The sequence below is a fragment of the Hermetia illucens genome, chromosome 3 (assembly GCF_905115235.1).
Source record: "Hermetia illucens chromosome 3, iHerIll2.2.curated.20191125, whole genome shotgun sequence".
Taxonomy (NCBI): domain Eukaryota; kingdom Metazoa; phylum Arthropoda; class Insecta; order Diptera; family Stratiomyidae; genus Hermetia; species Hermetia illucens.
Window position 1 is genome coordinate 152,165,403 of NC_051851.1, and position 24,629 is coordinate 152,190,031.

Below are 24,629 nucleotides of genomic sequence, written 5' to 3' on the forward strand. Positions count from 1 at the left end.
AGATATTTCCTACCTTTTATTGATTCGTAATCCTAAAACGGCAATGAATCATATTGAGGAGTTTCCAGTTTAAGCTGATCTAAATTTAGACATTTAGAATTGAATTAGTCCCATATCACCACCAATTTAATGGCAGACTGTACCACTTAGAGACGACTGCCTTCCTGCCTTGAATAAAACCGTCTAACTATTCTCGAATTTTTAAACTTTAACTGTGGAAGACAGTTGTTGGCAACTGGGTCAGCTTGTAATTAATTGTTGGGAACTAAGGGTTACTTTAGGCCTAAAAAATAGTTTTTCTGTTATTTTTTTCTGAGAAGGGCCAAGATTCACCCGCATCCAAATATTTAGCCAAGATAATCCACACTATTTTTGACATAAGATCTTGCTGGAAGTTTGTCGTGAGAATCCGAATCTTTCCCCAGCAAAGGGAAGAAGGCGATGATCGTTAAGATTCCAAAGAAGGGTATCCGTTCTGAGTGTAAAAATCATTGACGTCACAAAGATAATAGCTAAAAAATTATCGACGGCGCGATGTTTGAGAGGTATCGCGCCAGGCTCTCAATGTTGCTGCTCTGGGTTCGAATCCCAGTCGTCATAGGTATCTGCATTCATCTTGTGTTTGTCTCGCTGCTGTGAGCTTATCACATGCACAGCGTTAAGTGTGATGATAGTGAGGCTTATAGCACAGTCTGATTGTCAGGATGCCCTATACTCGGACTCAACAGGAAACACTATTCCTGGAACGCATCAAAGGACATCTCGAAAGCCTGAGCGTCAGAGAGCAGACTGGTTTCCGCTATAAATCCTTTTGCATTGACCACATCAATACCACCAATACCATTTGGAACAGTGCACGGAGTTCCAATCTTCGCTTCACCTGTTCTTCATCGATTTCGAGAAAGATTTCGAAGTGAACAGGGGTATATGGGGCATGCTCTATGCACGAGGGGTATTCCAGAGAGACTGGAGCGACATATGATGGCGCAAAGCGGAGTTCGGCAGAGCTGCAAATTGTCACCGATATATATTATTATTATTTCTTATTATCGGTGATTTGCTTCATGATGGTATTCGGATGCCGCAGTGATTAGACCGTAGCAGAAGGTAGTGGTTTAAACCTCACTGGTGACAGAAGAATTTGTATCGTGACTGGATGTCTCTGACTCAGCTGTGAATAAAAACCTGACTAAAATCAGGATAATAATCACGGGTGAGCGCAACGCTGATCACAGTGCACTGTAGCGCACCGTTGCGGCCTTGAATTAAATTCTCTACCACGCTTGATGATCACAATAGATTGTCGCACTTACGATTATTATTGTTATTCATACTGCCTTGTCCAGAGAACGTAGAGGAGTTCAATGGACCCTGACATATTTCCCTAAACACCTCGACTACACGCATGACATCTCTTTGCTCTCTCACCTTCGCCAAATGGCTCTGGACTTGGAGTAGAGCTGAACGGAGTATAAACACCAACAAAACCAAGCTTTCCAGTTTGACTGATCAATCAACGGTCTGACGTCAATCAATTTGTATATTTAGGAAACTGATGATAGTTTCCGCCAACGGTGACACTGAACTGAATGCCGCCCGACGTATTAAGAGCGCTGAATCCGTTTTCACTGCCTAGTTAGAAATCTAGAAATGTAGTTGTCTCAACACCAACATCAAGTTGAGACTGTTCTGTGCTCTAAGTGTAATTCCGCGGTATTTCTAGCGATTAAATTATTTAAAATAATAAAAATTTGTTTTTCCTATTCGCTGGCGATGATTTATATTTTGCAAATACCAATATTTCGGGAACCACTTGTTCCCTTCATCAGTGCTAACAAGTCCCTTATATTAATTTCAATTGTGAACTAATATAAGGGAGTAAATACCGCCTTGTAACCACTTCGATCAAGTTGCTGCCTGGGCAGAGGTGAGGCAGCGTCTGATAAGCTGCCTCTGCCCTGGACGAAACCGCAAACCGTTACAAATTTTGCAACTTGTGTGCTTGCTTAAGGATGAGGATTCCGTGGACCGCAACCGTGAAAGCATGTTGTTTTCCAACTGGTCCGGTCCGCAATTATGTGGATGGCGGACTTAGGGATCCCTAGATTCTTAAACAAAATTTTCTCATTAGTTTAAAGGATTTTTTTCTTTACGAGGAGTGAAATTAGACGAATAGGGAGACTGAGGAACACTACAGTGACACCATTCTTCAGTTCAGGCGATACCTCAATATACGGGTCCTGACTTTAGCGCAGTTGACGTGACAAAATGACTACAGAAATTGTGGTTATTGGCAAATCTGTCAACATCAAGGCATACATTTGTTAAACTTTGTTTGTGATGAGGTTTTCCAGGGCAGATTTAGATTTGATGCGCGATGAAACTGTTCAATTTTAACTAATTACCCATGATCTTTATTGTCACATTTCCGGCGTTTTTATCTATTTATTCATCCCAAATGATTTGGGCCAGGGTAAAAACATAGCCCAGAACTTCTCACAAAAATGACGTGAATATAGTACAGAATTAAAACTTGGACTGAACATCTGAAGGGCCTAAGTTGTAATTACAGTTAAGACATTACAAAGGTATTTTTTTATTAAATAATGCTTAACAAACATTAAACTACACTTCAAAAACTTTGTTAAATAAACCTGCGGGTAGTTGACAGAACACAGTTGAAGAAAACTATACTTAGTAGGGGTTCAACCTCATCCATAGTCAAGAACCAAGAATGATGGCACTCGAGCACGATTTAGATACTATGCCTCATAAAGAAGTCTATTGGAACCAATATATCACTGAAAACTGTCGTTTGGACGAACAGGCACTCTTCCGAGCATTCGATCCTGATTACCAAAAAGGACAATGTGCTTCTCGAAGCTTCCAGGAGCGCAGCAATCCCAAGCAAGACCACACATGAAAGTAGGTTGGAAAAAGAAAGAAGCATTTATTGTTTGTCGTATACGATTTGATAAACGCCAATCAAATCTCCATTTTGAATTGTCAGGAACAATTGCTAGTAGGGCTAAAACGATATTTCCAAAAGCCACCGAAGACTCGGTCTCTGTTGCTAATCGGTCCTACTAATGATAATCTACCACTAGTGGAAATGGTTTTACTACAGGTATAATGCGAAATCCAGATGTATCACCTGCGGCCACACGATTGGATAAATCGTGCTCGTTTGCTTAGAACCCAAAGGTTGATGATCAACCATCCTGGCCATCAAACCCTTTGATTTTAAGACCCCAACGGTACGCAGGGGCAGCTATTATTATCCTAATTTGACTCTAACTAGTTCTCACTAGCAGCTGAATCAATTAATTTCTGAATACAACCTATGTTATGAATCGCTTTGATATCCATGGAATTCGGCCCGCAACTTTCCGTTTCGAAAGGTTAGCACTCCATCCAATAAGTCAGATCCAAATGGATAACTGAATTTATTAAATTATAATAAGAGGTTGTAGTAGGCACTCCGGTTTAGAGAGATTTGAACGGCTATGAAAGTATGCTGGATTATAGAAATGGATCAAATCTCGCTACAGTCCACAGGATTCTATAGGTAAACACTTAAATGAATATACAATCATGTACATTGTATAGCCTTAAGTTCTGTCAGTCAAACAAATCTTTCTTTCTCAAGAAGTAATAAACCAAATCAATCGAAAAGTACACCATTAGACAAAGGAAACACGCTTTCAAACGAAAAAAATTATTCAAAATGGCCGCCGCTAGCAGCCATACAGCCCCGAAGTCTGTGAGGCCATGCATCGATCGCTTCACGCACGGTATGAAGCGGCATTTCTCGAGTTGTACGCACGATGTTGGCCTTCAAACTCTCCAAATCGGTGTAAGATCGATCGCAGGCAGTCTCCTCTAATTTAATCCAAAGGCTGTAGTTCAGAGGATTCAAATCTGGGCTGCCTGATGCCCATTCCTCCGTAGTTATAAAGTCACTGCTGAATTATCTTGGCTTTGGGAGCGGAGGCTGAGTCCTGCTAGAAGCACCACGGCTTTCCAGCGAAGATTCACTCAATGGCTCGACTACATCCTCTTTTCGTACACGCTCGCATTGGTTTTAACGTCGGCCTGACAGAAATGAATATCAGTTACTCAGTGATATAAGACGCCCCACCATACCATCACAGAAGTCGGATGGTGACGACGTTGGACTCGCGGAGCATTTTCTTTGGCTTCAAAACAATTGTGAGCATATACTCGATCATTCTGTCGGTTGAATTTTTCCTCGATGGTAACAATTTTTTCATCAGAAAATAGAACTTTGCGATATTTTTTACCGGGAAATCGTTACAGAAGGGCAGCACACCGAATTCGCCGTATTTCCTTCAGTTTTGGCGTTACCATATGGCTAACGCACCACCGGTACGCACCGAGACCGAGATCTTCTCGTAAAATACGACTCATACTTCGAGTTAAAACGCCCATTTCTGCCGACATTCGTTTCTGCTTGCGGAGGGGATTACGACAAACACGCTCACGCACAGCATGCACGACATCCGGGCGACGTACGGACCGTGGGTGCCCTTCCCGCGGCCTGTCAACCACATCAGCTGTTTCGCGGTATCGGGCTAATGTCCTAAAAACGAATCGTTCGCTTACCGGCAGCTTTTTTTAAGAAACTATGAATCTTTTTCGGCGTATTCCGAGATTGGTGCAACGCAATCATCGCGATTCTTTTTTCGTAGTTACCGAACTTCATCGTGTTGTCGTTCACGCGCTACTGACCTTCGGAACCTAAAACTCTGACGGAAGTAGGGTATGGTTAGGTACTCTCCGTGCGCAGTGTTACCAGTTTCGGCGGCCTAACATTTCTCGCTATACGCATCGACTGACAGAACTTACGGCTATACTATGTATTACCTTAAAAACAAACAAACAGCATTGATGGACTTTACTCCCAAGAAGATATAAGTCCCCTGTATACATTTTCATTATTTATTTATATGTGTTGTTGCAAAAAATCGAACGATTCAATTCTTCAGTCGGATTATTTGTAAGGCCATAGATAACATATTTCCTTAATAGATAAACTGCTTACTTGGCCTCTATTGTCGGTTAAGTTTGCACAACCGTCGTCTATGTCGGTGAATGCTTTCGTTGATGCGACTTTTGAATTTCAGAACTTGTTTGTGACGCTTTCAACTCCGTCCTATATATAGAAGTGTAAAGGATTCAAATTTGGGATGTTAAAAACAAAAATTCAACAAAGTGAACGTTATTTAGCAACCTCTCTCTTTAATTGTGTAATATTTATCGTCGTGAAATTCTCGACGATCCGACGTATAGTTTTTACGCTTTCATCAATAGGTGAGGACAATTTAGAAAAGAATGGCCTGAACCTTAAAATAATATATTTTAACTCGGATAGATAATGTAGGGTGCCCTAACAACGCACTCTTCCAAGTGGGTTTTCTTCGTTGATGTTGCAAAATTTTCTTTGGGCGGCTCCCACTCACCGCACTTTGGGATAACATCATACATAATCGATTTCGGAAAGTCAGAGAAACAAATGACTTCTTTCGCCGAGGATCCAGGGCAAACAATTTCAATACTCGCAATTATTTTCATATACTCCAGATTTGGTTCTAATATTGTGACTATCTTTGGGGTTAAGATGAACAGGAATCCCGCAATCTGCCAGTTCTCTCCCTCCGTCTCAGCAAGTACTTTTCTCTCTATGCTAAACAACAATCAAACAACAGCAATACCATTGTACATTGGCGCACAAACATTCAAACGCCAGCCATTTTCGAGACTGACGCGGAAGCTCTTCCCAACCTCTGATCGACTATGATTGCAAAATCAAGAGGCACCCAATACATCTGGCAGCACACAGGAATGTATCTAACCCTGGAATCTGGTTGATCCGCAACCATCACAGGGAGCGAAATCGCTGGGAACGATAGCTCTCCAAAACAAACATGATAGGTATATCACATGTGGCAGCTCCCATTTAAAACAATTTAATTGGTTTGGTTTATTTGCAAGCTTTTAGCACAACGTATGAAACCGTTGTGTAGCGGAGTCTCAACTTGATTATCGCACGGTAACCGTCTCTTGAATTTACATTCGTGCTAAAGAAGACTACACACAGGAAGAATAAATCAAGTTTCTAGGTGGCACGGAATGGCACTGCCTATTCGCGGAGTAGGTACGAAGTAGCTAACTAGCCCGTTGTCTCTGTGGTTCATTAATTAATGTTTCGTTTTGTCGATGGCACCTAAATGCTTTTCCCCCCATTTCATATGGTAAGTCATAAGCAGCTGTGGAATGCCATAAGCTCGGAACCACGGGGCTGAAAACTAAGGTACACTACATCACACATACGACACTAACACCAGAGTAAATGCGCGAAATTTTTCAGTGCAAGGGGCCAAGTGGTTAGTATTGTTATCGAAGAACGTTGAAAATGTGCAATGCTTTTCTTCCGTTATACAAATTCAAGCAATGCGCCGGACGATGTGGCGCGTAAGCCAAATTATAAATAAGGTGGATTACACAAAAAGATTACAATGCTATTTTGGGGGAATAACCCATTGTTATCTATTTTGAGCCGAATTCGAAAACCATACCACATTGAACAAACTGAGAAGTTTTATTTCACCCGAAAGAAAACTGATTTACTTAAGGCCGATTGAAACAATGATATCTTGATATGATAGATGGTGATTTTAGAGCCCTTCGACTTCCACCCAAAGATGCGATGGGACAAGGCTAAAGAAGAAAAAGAAGAAGAAAACTTACTAATAAGTTGATGTAGAGGCCCCAAGACGATTATACACAGGAGATGGAACTCGAAAGAGAAAACAGGGTAAAAAAGAAAAAACCGGCGTTCTGCAGATCTGTTAATGTATTGAGTCTCGTATTTGTATAGCACTTCTGGGTGAGCATGTAAGCAAGCAACAAGATACAAACAACCCATAGAAAATTAATAAAGTGCCATTGCGACACTATTCGGATCGCCGCCTTCGACAATTGATTTTGACACGAATCTGGAAAATGTATATAACAAATGCAGCTACGAGCACTAACAGGATCACACAAATGAGAAGCAATGACAATGAACACACGCAAAACACAATTGTGATCTTGACTGAGAAACCCTATCCACCGGACGTCATCTTTCTTGTCCTGTGAGATTTCAAGGCTTTTCAAAGCAATCCATTTCCTGTGTATAGTCTTCTTGACAGCTTCTAGGACATAGTCAATATAGACTTCCACCACGATTAGGCCCTATTGTTTCTCTCCATTTCTAATAAGAAATTTCCAAATTAACCCCCTCTCCCCCACCCCCCAGTTACTGTAGAGCTAATCACTCGTCGCTTTGCGAGGAAGTATTCTTCTTTTCCTTTAGTCATTCGGGTTCGACTCGTCTTGATCAGATGCGACATTTTGTTCGACCAAAGAAATAATATGGATGAAGTTGCAAGGTTTTCAAATCACCATCCAGCGTATCAAGCCACAGTTGTTTCGGCCGCCCTTTTGGTTGTTTCCCATTGACTTCGAGACCAGACCAATCTTGGCAAGTGAATTTTCGTTAGCGCGACTTACGTGGCCATATCATCGAAAATGCCTCTCTCGGAATTTTTCCACGATCGGTGCAATCCTATATCAAATGTGAATATCAAACGTGATCATAATGTGTTACGCCACTATTTCTACGTAACATTTTCGTCTCAATTACCGCGAGACGCCTTTCATTGTCTTTTATAGTCGGCCAGCACTCACAACCATAGAGGGCGACAGGGTGGACGACACGGCGACTAATTTTCGACCCGAGACGTTCGCTGAATCGTCGATCACATAGAACGCAAATTGTTGAACGTCACTTCGTCCATGTTGCGCTAAAGCGTGAAAATATTCTACTGCGTAAGAAACCAGAAAATTGTGCTTAATATGTGACCGATCTACGACTATCCCCACCTTCTTATCCTATCCTGCCTATATGCAGTGACTGCCTCTTGAATTAGGAACAAGAACTTTTTCGATAAAATTTACTATATCACTCTTTTTTCGATTGTAATGAAAAATCAAAATATCATATTAGACCGGTCCATAATTTCCGTCCGTTTTGTGATACTTTATAAAGCCCTTAAATAGAAAGAAAAAACATTTGTATTTCTAGACTCAGAAAGGAACATTTCCGTCATCTTTTATTCGAGTTTAATCGTGTAGAAAGACTACGTTTATGATAAAGCTACCATCGATGAGACAACAGCTCGAAATTGGTTTTCACGCTTCAAGGAGGAAAATTTTGACTTAAACGGCACTTTACACACCGGACGATCAGCAAACTTGGACGAAAATCATTTGAATGCAATAATCCATGACGATCCTCATCAAAAGACAAGAGAACTCGTCAATATAATGGGTTGTGAATTCAATCGTCATCTAACAGTTGAAATCCATGGGAATAATGAAAAGAGGGACGAAGGCCGGTACAGTTTCGTACCAGAGCAAAGGCAGTTCATGAAACGCTGCCTCACCTCTGCCCTGTGCTCTGCTCTTATGGTCTTTATGGTCCACGGACTCCTCTTAACCGTCTTCGTCCCTCTTTTCATTTTTGAATTTTGAGTGTTAACCCCAAAAGAGGAGTCCGTGGACCATAAAGAGTGGGAGCAAATTGCTCTCCATTTGATCCGGTCCGACATTAAAAGGTTGCGGATTTACCGCTCCTCAATTCCTAAAAAGAAATTGCGATGGGAATATTTCAAAAGCGATCAATATGAGGTGTCTTTGATGATATGGTCACGTAATTCGCACTAACGAGAATTCACTTGCCAAGATTGGTCTGAACATCGAAATCGATGGTAAACGACCAAAAGGCCGGCCAAAACAACGTGGGCTTGATACGTTGAACGGGGATTTAAAAGCCTCGAGATCGCATCCAGATCAGGCATTTGATCGAGCCAAATGGCGAAACCGGTCACGACGAGCTGATCCCGCTTGTGAACGGGACAAATGCTGAAGAAAAAAAAAGAAGTTAAAAAGCTAGGAGCATGGGTACCATATGTTTTGAACGAGAATAGCAAAAATCAACAAATTCCAATAAACGCTTCCTTACTGGCTTGTCATCATTCGACAGAACAACACTGACACTGACTCATATAATCACTGGCGATGAATGAATGAAGAAATGGTGCTGATACCTGAATCTCAAGCAAAGAAAATAATGCCTGAGTTAAGCAGGAAGCGACTGGTACCAAAGAAAGTTCTCACCCGAAGAAAGCAATCGATGTACTCCCGCGAAATCAGGCAGTTAGAACCGAGCTTAAAATATTGTTAGCCCCTTTGCCGGTATCATGGAGCTATTCACCAAGTGATTCCACAGCATGGCAATGTGCGTAGCAATTGTGACAAAAGTGGTTGTTCAAGAGCTCGGTTGGGAGCAATTACCACCTGTCGCCACTTTCGGTCACGCTGCTCTCAGGGCAGAGGTGAGGCAGCGTCTGATGAGTTGCCTCTGTCCTGGACGAAACCGTCAGTCAAGATTTTTTCTTTTCTTTTCGGTTGGGAAGTTCTTCCTCATCCGGAAGTTGCCGGAACGTTGGGAAAAAGTCATAAATAATTTAGAAGAATACATTATTGACTAATTATGTGTTCTGCTTTTGTGAAAGCATAAAAATTGTAAAAACAAAAAAAAACGGCTGGAAATTTGTACCAATCCACGAGATTAAGGGTTTTGAATGGTGTTTACTTGACAATCGTTTCATTCTGTTGAAACTCGCTATAACTATTTTGCAACATAGTTATTTAAAGAGCTTGGAGTCTGTTTAAAGGTAATGTGGTGGTACTAATCACCTCCAGACACTTCCCTATAACAAGAGTCTTTCGTTTCTACCGAAGTAATCTACTCCCCAAAAGCTATCTAACTGCTATACGGGTAAGTAGAGCAGTCACTTGGTGGAAGTTGTGAACACTTTTCTGACGTGTGTGTCGTTCCAAAGTTCAAACATCCACCAGAAGTAGTGATTTGGAACCGTATTTTTGGCGAAGTTCCGGGTCCAATATAATTTGTAGATGGTACGATACGATCTGGGCAATAGATAGACGTAAATCATAATGTTTTAATGTTATATATTAACAGTCTTCCACGAAGAGAATATATTCAGTGTAAATTAAATAAATCCACTGGATCTGGAGGTGCTACCGTGACCAGGCAATTCTTCAGACTTAAACCCGTTAGAGAATTCTTGCGCATGATTGAAACAGAAGGTATATCAAGTACATAAACACCCCTCGATTTATTACACTAAATGCACTAGCCTTTCTTCGATGTTTTAACAGTCGTCCTCTTCTTTCACGCCCAACGCCCCAGGTCGAAGCTTCCAAAGATAGCAAAAGGAGACTAAAATATCTGACGATGCCCTCCGCTTGAGTGGAATTGCTCTCTTGCTATTTTGATGTTATCAACCCCTATTTTTAGTAGTTTACCCAATTATCGTCACTTTTTTGCTTACCCCGTATGTGTTAGAAAGGTGTCTATTAGAATTTGATTAAAGAGTTCAATTCACTTGTGTAGCCAGATAATTTGTGGTAATTACTATACTATCCAACAGTAATACTTACCTTCAATGAAAATTGGGCTGCACTTCGACCTTCAAGACAACACTTTGTGTATTTTAAGCAATTCCATATCAGGGCTTCGGCAATGTAGTTTCACCACTTCAGATAATTTCTATTTGAGTTCACTAATAATCACTATTGTTACACTTGGTCGTAAACTTTGTTTTGAAGTTTTCTAGTTTCTTGACTAGACGGAGTAACACTCAAAGGGAAAACCATGAATGGTTTGGATGCATGTACAGCACAACAGACACTACTCAGCTACTCTCTTCCCTAAGATTGCCCATGATTTTGAATACCGGTACATTGTGCAGCCCAATGATTTGCAATTTCAATCGCTAAGGTTCTCAAAGTTTCTAGCATGGTTTCGGCCGTTACATCATAATACTAACCTTGGAACTGCTTGAATCCACCTTTCGTCGCTTTACGTCAACTGTAAGAAAAAGGAAAATAATTGATAAATATAATATGCTAAATAATAAAAAAGATAACTTTTTTATAAATTAAAAACTCCGGTCCCTCCACCACTCAAGCTCAACCTTCTTCGTCAGAACAAATCCCCAAATGTAATATGCAATACGACTTCATCTGTAATTGCTTCTCAGCACCTCTCTAACAATGTTGTTCGGAGAGAGCCCCCTCCATTGTATCTGAATAAGGTTGCTGCCGAATACCATACCACCTTCCGCAAGAAAAAAACATGTGACCGGTGCGGCTTGCCACTTTCTACAGAACGCACAGTCAGGGAATCGTTCCATCCCAATCTTATGCAGATAACACCGAAAACCTCCAGACTCACTTAGGAACCAGGTAAGAATCTCCCACCGACCTAAGTTGCCGATGAGCCGCGCTATTCTTCTGTCTCTTGATTCGTTTTCCGAAGTACATGTTGCCATTCTTCACAAAAAACACTTCCCTTGAGTCCTCCGACTTTAGAAAGGAGAACAGAAATCACTCCCGCGATTACCGTCACTCCCAGCGCCGCAGGCAAAGGCCACTCGCAAAATTCCCTTCCCCTACCTCTTTACCAAAAGTATCAGGTCAAACCTCCACGGAATAAACTAGAACGGACTATACTGGGTTCATAAGAAGACGTTTTCTGTCAGAACCCCAACGTTTGCCAATAGTCAACTTAAACCCGACACTACAGCTGCGACCTAGCCAAGTACTCCCTCAATATTCGCAAGAGGTGGCCCGGCATGTGGAATCAGCTTTCAAGTGTGTCTAGTACGTCCATAATCCTACGGAGTGGAAGGCATTTCTGACATCAAGCGTTACGAGGAGAACTACACACTGAATTCAATGATTTGTGCCCACCTCGATGAACTGCGTCTAAAACCTCCATGATAGCATCCCCTGGATATCTCCATTCTCTTCAACTGAACTGTCTTGTCACGTTCCGGCGTGAAACATTAGTTTATATACTTCTGCCAAGATACCGTCGGGTCCCAGCGCCGTCTTATTTTTCATAGAAAGACTGACTCTTCTAGCTCTTCCATAGTGGAAAGTGGAAAATCATTGATGGGGCCTCGTAGGGAATACTTTCCGAACCATTCCGTCAATCTGTTCGACATTAAGTGGAAAGGGTTTCCGCAGCGCCTTGATTTTTTGCGCCATAAATTTATTACCTAGTCCCTACGGATCCCCATACATCTCGCTCCTACCAGTACCGAGCCTACTTTTAGCTGATCTGTACCCTGTCATTGTGTTACATGCTTCCTCGCGTTTGGTTAAACGTTGTGGCAAACGGCGGAGTTTATGGACCCTTTTCACAGGTCGGCAATTACCGCCGTCCACTAATACGTAGGAGGCTTATCATCGCAGGTACCCCGTGGAGCATGGAAGCCCGGAAACTGACGTTACCAAGTTCATAACTGAATTTACGACAATCTCAGCTGCAGGACTACCACGTTCCAAAGTGTGCTACAGGGCGGGTATGGCGATTCCAAGAACTTCGATGAATCTCCCGGTGTTCACCTTGCGACATTCATGGCAGAGAGCGCCGGGCTGGTGCAGGCCGAGAGATAGCGCCAACCAATTCAAATGCGATTTATATATTGTCACTCGCCTGGAAGCCTTACAGAACTGGTTACTTGTCCACCGACTTCACCACTGTTTCCAACGCGAAAATTTCACTGGGAATGCTTTTTCTGCAGCCGAGACGTTGGCGTGGATACGATGTTTAAAACTTCGAGCTCCTTTCTCGGCATTACCCTAACATCTTGTGTCCAGATGGCCCAGCGGTTAGAGTACTAGGCTGTCGTAACAGAAGGTCGCATTTCAAATCACACTGATGACAGGGGGATTTGTATGATGGCTGGATGCCGGATACCGGTCGACTCAGCTGTGAATCGAATCACGAGGGAGCGTAATTCTGACTACATTATCTGCTACAATATACTGTAGTGTAGCGTTACGATCTTGAATGAAGTACTCTAAAACGCTTCAAGACCCTGATCCAATTAGATTGTCGCTCCTACGATTATTGCTATTATTACCCTTACATTGAAGTAACCTCCAACCCTGTTTCCCCCTCCTTGCCGAAGTCAGAACTGATTGAGTGAGTTTTTCAAATGGTACAATATAGAATAGAAGATTCCTGAATCTGGTAGGAACTAAACAGAGCTCGGGTTGAAGATTGGAATGACGGCACTAGTGATCAAAAGTTAAATTATCGACAAACTGCGAATTCAAGGACGAGGAATTAAAAATATGGGTCTCCCCTGCAGACGCAATTAATTTTGCTAATTGTTTGCTTAGCTCGACTAAGCAGAACTAAATGTTAAAGTGAAAGCCAATCTAAATTACATACATTCCTCAGCTCCATTGACATGCCTAACTCAAACAGGTCGAAGGTTGTAGGGACAACTGTTTTGTAGACGTCCCCGGAAGGGACCAGAATCTGGTAAAAAGTTCGTTGCAGGTCCAGTCTCTCTATTACTGTCAGTGCATACTGGTCTGGGCGAGTGGTCAAATTTAGTTATCGCAGCATGCCACTTGCCGCCACCCTTGGGCACCATATTCAGAGGGCTGACCCACGAATGACACGACGCTCCAACTGGACGTCGAACTCCTGCTTCGCTGCGATGTGGCGTTCTCCCACGAAGCATCGAGCTCGTTCGAAAACCAGTAGTCCATTGGCGACGATCTGGTGGTGAATTAACAGACCTGACAAGGTTGTCATTTCTGCTGACAAAAAGGTAATCTTTGAGAAATAGCCGATAATTTGCCTATATTCGCCCTCCGAAAGGTCGCGAAGTGTCGATTGAGATGAGACGATGCTAATGATGTGAATTTGTGGAGCCGGGTCGAGCATGCAGATCGTGGAAAAATTAGTGAGGCGACGGCATCATAAGTCAATTATTAATCCGCGGTGCATGAGTGCGTCGGCTCCGAGGATGGTTGTTTGAACATCAGCAATGATGAATAGCCAATGAAATGGTCGGCGCACATCGATGTCCAAGGTGGGACGCTGAGCGCCGAATGTTGTGACTAGCGTAACGTTGTTTGGTAAGTGGACTGGCGATAAACCGTTTCGGAATAATGGAAAGCACGAAGCTGGAGTCCACCAGGAAACGGTTTACAATGCTGCGATTTGACAGGTAGAGATGGCTCTCCGTGGAAGTTTCGGCGTTGTTCGCCGAGTGCAAAGCCGACGGTTTTAATTTCCCGATGTGTCGGTATCAGCGATTTGAACCGAAAAAGACACAGCTGCCTGCAGCGTCGAGCCAGGGCACCGAATTTGGTATGATACCAACAGTAACCGGTCGTTGGATGCGTACCAAGCGTTGTAGAACGTAGTGATGCAGTCCAGCCTTTGTAATAATTCATGTATCAGGCTGGTAAGCTGCGCGTTGGCCTCAGACAAAACGCGAGCTCCACGGCAGTCTTATCCGGTGACGAGCTTGGCCAGGCGTAGCGTGCTGATTGTTGTGTGTGCACTTGCTTTTGTGAGGCGGCCATAATAAAAGGTGCTATGTCGTATCAGCAACTTCTAGCGTTAGATGGTGAAAGTCTTGGGGGTTTAACGTGAGTACCTGCCGTATAGGCATAATCCCACGGTCCATGTAGGCCTAACCACAACCACCATGAAACTCCCACTAGGGGCCAACCGCAAATAACCGGGCCGAGAACACAACCCCCCAGGAATTCTCCTGGAGCATATGTTGAAACCCAACACCACGCCGAGGCCCGAAGGTCTCTTCACGCTTGAGCATAACCACAACCCCCATGAAACTCCCACTAGGGCGCCAACCGCAAACAACCGAGCTGTACTCACATACAACGGGAGTTCACCAAAGTGAGTACAGCGTCTCCCGGTGCTACCACTATGGAGGTTCTCCTCGGCCTCTTGGTTTTGGTTTGACCGACAGGGTTGCCGCCCCGTCTTCCTCACCGCCACCTCTGAGCAACAGTGTTAGGTGGTAATGAGCAGCAATATTCGGCGTGTTTGCTGCAACAGCAAATCAAGCCATTTTATGCGCAGGACATCATCACTGACGCACGTACCGGCCAAAATACGCATGTAACCCAAAAGCTGAGAGGGATGTTTGTCCCCGAGCTCGACGTCCGTAAGCAGTCTGTGCAGCTGCGCGTCCGGTGACTCCGTGAAATGGATGATGATAGCCGTCTTCAAAGTTACGTACTTATTCGTTACCGGGGGCGAGCGTATAATATCTGACACGTCCAAGATAGTGTCGAAGGTACAAGATAGAAATCACTAGGTGGTAGCGTGTTGCATCGTTGCTTATATGATACACCTGGAACAGCTCCGGGTTGGCCCGCCAGAATGGTGGCAGTTTCCAGTGGTCAATTGGATTGGCTTCACTGTGCGCACTGCCTGTGCAGCGAGGCGAACTTGCTTGGTCTCGTCGTCTTTGTTGGCCATGTTGTAAGTGCAGCGAAAGGATTCGCCTCGGATTCTAAGGCCCGCTACTAATGAATTAATCACAAGCGATAATCTCGTGCGGCCCCAGTGCTTGCTTTCGCTGGGCGCGCTGAGCTGGCGGCGAGAGCGTTGTCGGCGCCGCACTATTATTAACTTTATTTAAATAAATATCGATATGGAGAGTATTTTGAGGTCTATACACCATATAGTGGCAACTTCATGATTCTTTCATATTTTTCGGTTGGATAGTTTCTGAGAAGGGGTTCGTATAAGAATTATTACTTGTCCAGTTCCCGCCTTCCTCCTCTTGCATCAAATGTCACAGGTGAGACCATCTTTGTTCGGCTCTTTCATTTGACAACCTACATGACTATATTCATTGAAAAAACAACTCTTTTAAACGTATGGGAACCTCGTCCCCCCTCTTAAACTCAACAGAACGATGCTACTCACTGCATGGGAAGGGATTCAAAGCTCCCACCTTCACTCTTCATTTGATGTCAATACAAATAACCGTTTCTGGGAAAATGGGTGTGACAAGCAGTAAACCGATTTTACTAAGGTTTTGTTTTACACAAAACTAGCAATGATCCAAATGAAATAATGATATCTTCAACTTACCTTTCTCATATTCGATAATATCCTGATTACGACGTTGTAAAGATCCTGTACTTGAATTTGAAACCGAACTCAAATCCCTGTCACGATCGGGCTCTTTGTCATAGTCGTAATACTCAGATACGAAGTGCTTATCCAAAAGGGGGGTTTCATTCAAGCTTGGCGATTCGAGACGGTATTCCTTCCGTTTCTCCTTTTTCCTGGCATCATCCTCTCGTTCCCGTTCTTTCTCTCTCGCTCGTTCCTCCTTTTTAATTTCTTTGCTCGATTTTTCTTTCTCAACAACTTCTTCCTTGATATCTATCCGAATGTCCTTCTCTGCGCTGGTTAGTTTCGTTGCTTTTCGGTCGGTCTTATCTTTCTCACGTTTTTCTGTAATAATAAAAATGGAAGATTTGGATAACACTTTCCCGTAAATGGTGTTAATTTATTTACGAAAAATAACTATGACCGCCACATCAATAGCAAGAATAGATAGCACAACTTAGGCTTTGAATCGTGTCAGAGCACTTCATATTTAGACCGTAACAATACACTAAGAGGCATAGCACTTGCCCAAGTTTATTACCGTGATTTGACTGAAATAGTATCCCCAGCTGAGTCCAACCAATCCAAATATTCATGCTTACCTGTTTTAACATCTCCGTTCGTGACTGATTTGTTGTCGACTGCATCTTTGCTTGGTTTCTCCGAAACTTGGTGGAAGTCGCTTTCCTTGATCATCTGTGGTGATTTGGTCTTCAACTGCCCAATATAGCTTGAAGCAAGCACAAACAAATCTGGCCTGTGATTTTTTTCCTCCTCCCGAACCTTAAGAAACGACAAAACATTTAATTAAGTCTCAAGGGGGCTGTGAATCCACACCAAAAGCTTACCTTCTCAACCTTCCTCTCTATTATTTGCGCCAGTTTTGTAAGAACCGGGAAATGGGGTAATATTCGCATCAGTATTATCAACGCATTCCGAATCTGCATGTAATCCTTAGAGTCCAAACAAAACAGAATTGCTTTTGTGATTTTGTAATGCCACTTATGGCAAACGTGACGATAGTTTTCATATCCCACATGATCATTTGCCTCTGAAAACTGAACATGGAAAAATAAGACAATAAATAGATTAATTCAATTAAATGCATAATTTAACAGTTCACCTGATTGCTTACTCGGAATTTAGTCACAAAACCAGGGTAATTAGCACACTCCCTGTTGAAGGTTGTTTGGTCCGCGTGCCATTTCATCACAGTTTCCAGCATAGCACAAAGGAATCTGCCGTAACGAGTGGCTTCGTTTTCAGTACACGATGTGACGGAGTAAGTTATATCACAAAATATCTACAGACAACATAAGGACTCAAATAATATCCTTTTTTGCAAGTAAAAGGTGGGAATTGTACAACAATTTAAACGATATACTCACCCGATCATAGCACAATAAGGTTGAAAAATTAGCTGCTTTTAAGTTGTGGATTGTGTGAACAAACTTGGCGCAATAGATGGCATCCAGTGCGGTAAAGGTGCATCTATAACGAATATGTTAATACGGCCACTCAGCGAATACACAATTTAGAAAGTGGAAATAACCTTGGAAATAGGCAAAGCTGCAGGAACTGTGAAATTGTTTCATTTTTAGCTGATTTTGCTGATCTTGACAGAAACCATGTGTCTTTCTCCTGATTGAGACGTTGCAACATCTTGTCGACATGTTCCTGATGTTTCTTCCTTTCATCTTGCAATTTTTCCATTAAGGCCATGTATCGTTCTTGCTCCTTTTTACCTTTCGATATATTCTAGGAGGAATAATGAGACAATGAAAATACATGTTCTGCTTCTATCGATTTTATTCTAAAATTGGTTCTAATCAGAAATGCCTCTTAATGTATAACCTTATTAGCAAATGCGTGTACCGAAAGGGGCTAGAAGGTACTAAAATAAGACAACGCTATCTGGGTGGGGACATATCCGGCTATGTCATACAAAAGAAACGACTTCGGTTTAGCGTGCCTTTAACTTTCCAGGCTGGCATCTAAAGCTCCTACAACCACTCCGCTGATATTCTTCAAGAGCACCTACAAAATAAGACGCACGCAAGCAGGGCATACGTCCGCATTCTCTTACCATTGCTGAGCGCAACAATTATGCAATCATGGGGATACGGAGCCTGTGCGTAGTCGCAACTCCTTCTGAGAAAACGAATGATCCAGAATTTCCAGGATAGGAACCGCTACATTACAAGGCTGGGGGAAAAGGTGTGAAACCTAAATCTTGAAAGATGAAATCAAGTCCACGGGAGCCTAGCCGGGAACAAACTTGAGAGACGATTCTCTATCCGACACTCTAAAACGAAGGTGTGAACTGGGATTGGCTATCTTCCACGACTCCGTCTACAAGCGCTTGCTTGCGTCTATGCTAGCCGGACTCGGGAGTGTGGGGAAACACTTTGAGTGAACTTCAGTATTTGATGGAGGACTTTCAAGGTTAATTTCGCCAATTTTCTTGTCTTTTTAGATTTTGGGATAGTTCTCCCCTCGTGATCGTCTCCCAGATTTTACAGGCCTGCGAAAAAAGCCGATGCTTTTTGCGAATGATGACGTGGCATCATCAAGCGTGGCAATATCCAAAGAAATCTGACATAAAAAGGAGGAAATTTCGGCGGAAGTTGGTGCCGTGCGGCAGGGCCCACACTGGACCCAGCAGTATCTTCAATTAGCGGCCCTTTTCAAATTAGGCGACACTTATCTCTACAAACATGGAAAAAGCATGCAGAGGTAAAGATGGAACAAGTTCTCAGTTTGTGGGATGTGTAAGCGGACCCTTGCCTCGACGTGGGGACAGGACTCAGGTGGTACTTATCATTAGGTTGTGATGGAGCGATACCGGACGCCCGGAGAGAGAGTGGCCGGCCACGAGGCCTTTTAAAAAGAGAATAATCGTGTGAATTAGGCCATACCTGGTCATTGTGACAGTTGTGAAGTTTTAAAAAATAATGAAATTGAATTTGACGAAGAAAAGTCGTAGTTGTTAAGAAATGTCTTATTTTGTCTGTTGATTTAATATATTGTTCTTATTGTCTTTTCTGCAACATTTATCGTTTTGATTAACATTTATAATGAGATACTTTGGTCAAATGAATAATTAAATCAACAAGTGGTGATCCCGAGGAAGAATCGAAAATAAATGAAAATGTTTGAGGATTATGTTAAAGAAAGTCCCCACTGCGACCAAATTTTCTGCAACTCAGCGTGGAATTTTGATGTATGGATGTTTTCGTTTTTGAAGTCAAGCCGAATTCGCATTGGAGTCCCAGCCCAGCAGACAGAGACCGAGTGCGAACGCTTCGTCGTCTCCAACCCGCAGATAACAGAAACCGAATGCGAGCGCTTCCTCTTTCCCAACCTACAGACAACAGAAGCCGAGTACAAGCGTTGCTCCGCTGATCATGTCGCGGGACCTTCTCCCGCCCTTAGTGCTGTTTCTGCTAGAATGCCACGGTTTTGGCGGCGAATCTCGGAGGCGTAGTTCCACCAGTTAAAGGCTGTAGTAAATTTAGTGGCGTAACGATCATGCGTTAGTCTGTCTGGACGAGGAATTCCTCACTGACGTGCCGAACCGAGCCGTTCCACGCCCGACTGAAGGACCAGCTCATCAGGCGCCTGTCGATAAATGAAGCAACCAAACTGAATCACTTACTGACAGATTTAACGCTTGGCGACTGCACACCCAGCCAGCTGTATTAATGAAGCAGCTGGGTGGTGACAAATTCGATGCAAAGCTCCTAAATTTCTTGTGGCTCCAGTGACTACCGGAGGGCACGCAGGCTATCTTAGCGTGTACCGACGGCGATTCTCTTGAGGTGTTGACTTCGACTACGAGGTGCACGCGCGCCCCGTGGTCGCGGAGGTGTCTACTAAGTCCGCCAACGTGATAAAACTGCAGAGGCAGTTGGCCCCTCTTACGACGAATGTGACCAAACTGACGCGGTGGTGAATACTTTGCGTTCGAAAAACCGGTCGTGAACTCGATCAACGTTCGCCTGGAGGAATGATCGTTCGGGTAACCGCGCCGCGGTCCGCATCGAACTCCGGAGTGTGTTGGTACCACGGTAGGCTTTTAGGACAACACTCTTTCTATCATTTTTGACGACGTTGTTGATCCACGAATTCGCGCACTCCTTCAAAAATATCGCAACATTACTACCCAAAGTAGTCTCCCTCAGCCAGTTAGGCATGATGTCCAGCACCATATTAACACTACCGGTTTCCCAATTTTCTCTAAGGTGCCCCAGAAGCTCGCTGTTGCGCAGAAAGAGTTTGAACAGCTACTTAAGCAGGATACATGCAGACTTTCGAGCGGCTGTCCGTCATCTCCATTCCATTTGGTCCCAAAGCCCAACGACGAATGTCTGAATGCTCAGACGATTCTGGACCGGTACCCCATTCCACTCATCCAAGACTTTACGCATTATTTAACAAACTGTTGTGTTTTCTCGACCTTGGATCTCACCAAGGCCTACCATCAAATCCCTGCAGTTCCGAAGATATCCCAAAAAAAGCAACAACGGACTTTTCGAGATCGCACGGATAACTTTTGGCCTGTGCAATGCGGCCCAAACTTTCCAGAGATTCATCCACTCTATACTACGAAATTTAGACTTTTGTTACTTGGCTGGCATTCTAGTCGCATCTTCCGTCGAGTCCGACATCTGGCACAACTCGAGTGCATTTTTCAAGGCTTACTTGAAAATGGCCTAATTCTCAACAGTAAATGCAAATTTCTCTGGCAACAGTTGAATTTTCTAAACCAATCCATCACTCCTGACGGCAATCAACTCGGCCTAGACGAGGGGCAAGCAAACTCTGCCAAAGACCAGAAACCATCCAAGCGTTTGAAACTAGCAGGCAACAACTCGTAGACGCTACTCTTTTGACATTCGCTCAACAAGGTGCACCTCTAGTTGTGCCTCAAACACCGCAGTAGGCGCCGTTCATCATCAAAGGATGAATCAAAGCTGGCAACTGTTGGATTTCTTCTCAAAACAATTGAATCCGGCTCAACGGAACTACAGCGCATATGACCATGAATTACTAACCGCGTGTCTGAGTATTAAACACTTCCGATGTTCCCTTGAAGGCAAGCCATTCACATTGTCCACGAACCATAAGCCTCTGACTTTTGCCTTACGACAATAGCCTGACAAAGCATTTCCTCGTCAATTTCGGCACTTAGTTTACATTAGTCAGTTCACATCGGATATTCAGCATGTATCTGGTAAAGAAAACTTAGTCGCTGACGCTTTGTCTCGGATCTCCGAGATCAACACCCCAGCCGCAGTCGATTTTTCGGTAATCGGCGTATCCCAGAAGGATGACGCAGTTCACACACACACAAGTATTGCCCTACGATTATTAATCGATTTTCGCGGTGGCCTGAGGCAATGCCTCTGAAGGGCGCAAAAGCACAATCATATGTTGAGGTCCTCTGTCGAAGGTAGATTCCGCGCTTTGATGTTCCCGCCATCATCATCACAGACCAGGGAATGCAATTTGAATCTACTCTCTTATCGGAAACTCGGAAACCTCCTGGGATGCAAACGTCAACAGACAACTGCGTACCATCCGCAATGCAATGGCATGATAGAATGTTGGCATCGGAAGCTGAAGGTAGCCATTATGGAACGCAAGGAGCCGTCCTGGTTGTAGGTATTGCCTCTCGTTTCGTTTGACCTCTGTACAGCCGTCCGCGAAGGGCAATTCCATCCCTGCTGATCTGGTGTACGGTTTGACTCCCTAACGACCTGGTCTTCGACAGGAAAGACGGCCTCTTAAAGACCGGACTGTTGCGTCTATTACGAATGGTCGTGCCTAAAGTAAAGCCACCTTCGCTATCTCATCACATACAGCCGGTGGTCCACATTCCTGGGAAACTTGAAATTTGTACTCACGTTGTGAGAGAAATGATGCCTTTCGAAAGTTGCTGCAGTCACGATACAAGGTTCCCAATAAGAGAATCTCCTTGGACAGGTTGAAGCCTTTCTTCCAGGAAGCAGACTGCACTAGAAGGAAGCGAGAGCGCCGCGTTCGTTTTCACGTCCGTCAGTCGATCGCAACCGAGTAGCCACGCCAGCTGTTCTCTCGCTAGCAGCTGGCAGCGGAGTACCATCGCGAAGCGATACCGGGCGCTCAGAGAGTGTGGCCGAGGCAACATTTATCGTTTTGATTAGCATTTATAATGAGATACTTTGACCAAATGAATAATTAAATCAACGAGGCCAATGTTCGCTTATGCATCCATAGTGTGGTGTGTTAAGGTGAATTTAAAGAGTTTTAATCGTAAACTAGCCACACTGCAAGAAACGGTATTTCTGGATATTGCCGGTGCCATAAACACATCTAGTGCAGCTCTGAAAGTATTACTCCATTTGTAACCATTGGTTTTTCTTTTTGCAGGACAATGCAATGAGAACAGCTCATTGACTAATTCAATTAGATTTATGGGGAAACAACGGACGTGGGGGCACAGAGCATTGGAAGTATTATTGGGGAAAATGAATCCAATTTTCGCAATGCCTTCTCGGATCCCTATATATCTCTTTGATAGGAGATAATTATTATTTTGAAACGAAGAGAAATCTGGGGGAACTAGAAGAATGCGTGTCAGGATATACTGACGCCTTCTACTCCGTAGCCTGGAGCAGTAGTCTACCCCTCGAATAAAAACGTGAAATGGGCTCCCTTGAGACAATATGCCACAATCTTTCAGGCCGAAGTGTATAGAATCCTAAGGGGGACAACCTGAATGATCCACGAACGGTTGAAGGGCAGGCGTATCGCAATCTGCAAGTGATAGTCAAGCCGCATTAAGAGCGTTGAAAAGTCTGTGATCACTTCAAAAATCGTTCAGGAATGTAGAAATCAATTGAGCTCTGCTTCTAGATTCAATCGAGGGAACTGCTCTGGGTATCCAATGATTGTGGTGTAGAAGAAAAAGAAATCTCGGTACTTTAACAAAAGAGGATTCAATTTTCCCCATATTCAGACAGGAACCATCATTGGGGTTTCAGTAGCATAAACACACAAAACTTACCCCGGCAGAACCAAACAAATATACGGGAAAGTTTATCCTGTCGAAAAACATGGAGACTTGCAGAAGAATTGTGGGCATTCTGACAGGCCATAATTCATTAGCTGAGCATCTGTTTAGAATAGGAATTCTCCAAGATAATATTGAAAGTGGGATCGACGGAACATTTTCTATGTAAGCGTATGGACGCATCAGACATCCGATTTTTGAGCATCACATCCACTAATGGAAATCTTGCTACACATAAACGAATCCGGGATATTCCGCTAGACAGGGGAACCAAATACAATGGACCACTAGGGTCATAGTGTCCGGAATCTTTGCGTCTTCCTCACCTCTTACACACACACCCCCAATAACAGGATCATTATGAAACCACCTCCATGTAAGATGGATATGAGAGCTTACGACTTTCCTTAGTGAGTTATCGAGGGCATTATTATGTTGTTCTCATCAAATTTTGCGTTTTGTTAAATTCCTGGAAAAAAATGTAATTCAATTCGACCCTTTGCGATCAAATCCGAGTGAACATTACAAGTGGATGTAGTCATCTTATATCTGCTTTATGATGGAATGGTAGAGCTCCATTGAGTTTATTTTCCGGGGTGGTAAATGATCTACCTCCTTAGCCAATCCGATGGAGATAGTAACTCAACTCAAAAGGGACCACGTCATTCGTTTAATTCCCACTAAATCAAATCAAAATTATTTATCCGCCTTACAAAACGCACCGCACTTTATCATCTTTGCTAGATCCTGCAATAGTGCTCGCACCGTAAATATCATCATTTTATGATTTCATTTCAAGGATTGAGGAGTCCTGAGTCCGCATCCATTTAATGTCGGATCGAACCAAATGGAGAACAACTTGGTCCCACTCTTTATAGCCCACGGACTCATCCTTTTGGGGTTACACCCAAAGTTCAAAAATGAAAAGAGGGACAAAGACGGCCACGGTTTCTTACTAGGCCGAAGCGGCTCGCAGATGTTGTACGCTCTCTTGTATAATTCGTAAAACACAACAAGGGTACGAATTATATTCAGCGTAAATTCTCCCAAGGGTGTTAACTCAAAAAGAGAAGTTCATGGACCATAAAGAGTGCGAGCAAGTTGCTCTCCATTTGGTCCGGTCCGACATTAAATGGATGCGGACTCAGAACTCCTCAATCCCTAAAAATAAATTGTTTAACTCCGGCCAAGTTTTGGTTCGAATTATACAAGGGAGCGTACAACACCTGCGAGCCGCTTCGGTCACACTGCTCTCAGGGCAGAGGTGAGGCAGCGTCTGAGGATTTGTCTCTGCCCTCATAAGAAAGCGTAGCCATCTTCATCCCTGTTTTCATCATTTTATGATCACTATTTTCTTCTAAAGAGCTTTAATTGCAAATCCTGCCGCAATACACGTTTGCAAAATCATTCACTATCATTCGATTTAAATTTACTTTTCAACAAAAT

At 43.3% G+C, this 24,629-nt stretch overlaps 1 protein-coding gene across 3 annotated transcripts in view; it reads right to left on the reverse strand.

Annotated features, from left to right (window-relative positions):
* The window catches only part of LOC119651923 (THO complex subunit 2), a 53,961-nt gene that overhangs the window by 18,005 nt on the left and 11,327 nt on the right, over positions 1-24,629 (reverse strand). For 2 of the 3 annotated variants that reach the window (XR_005249506.1, XM_038055752.1), the window contains exons 14-20: positions 17,679-17,884; positions 17,515-17,617; positions 17,250-17,429; positions 16,975-17,184; positions 16,729-16,909; positions 16,103-16,471; positions 10,986-11,026 (exon numbers count right to left, since the gene is read on the reverse strand). Coding sequence is in view for 2 of the 3 variants with exons in the window: in XM_038055752.1 (XP_037911680.1) it covers positions 10,986-11,026; positions 16,103-16,471; positions 16,729-16,909; positions 16,975-17,184; positions 17,250-17,429; positions 17,515-17,617; positions 17,679-17,884 (1,290 nt within the window). In the remaining variant the exon portion in view is untranslated. The remainder of the gene's footprint in view (positions 1-10,985; positions 11,027-16,102; positions 16,472-16,728; positions 16,910-16,974; positions 17,185-17,249; positions 17,430-17,514; positions 17,618-17,678; positions 17,885-24,629) is intronic. The other variant, XM_038055753.1, reaches the window with a different exon arrangement.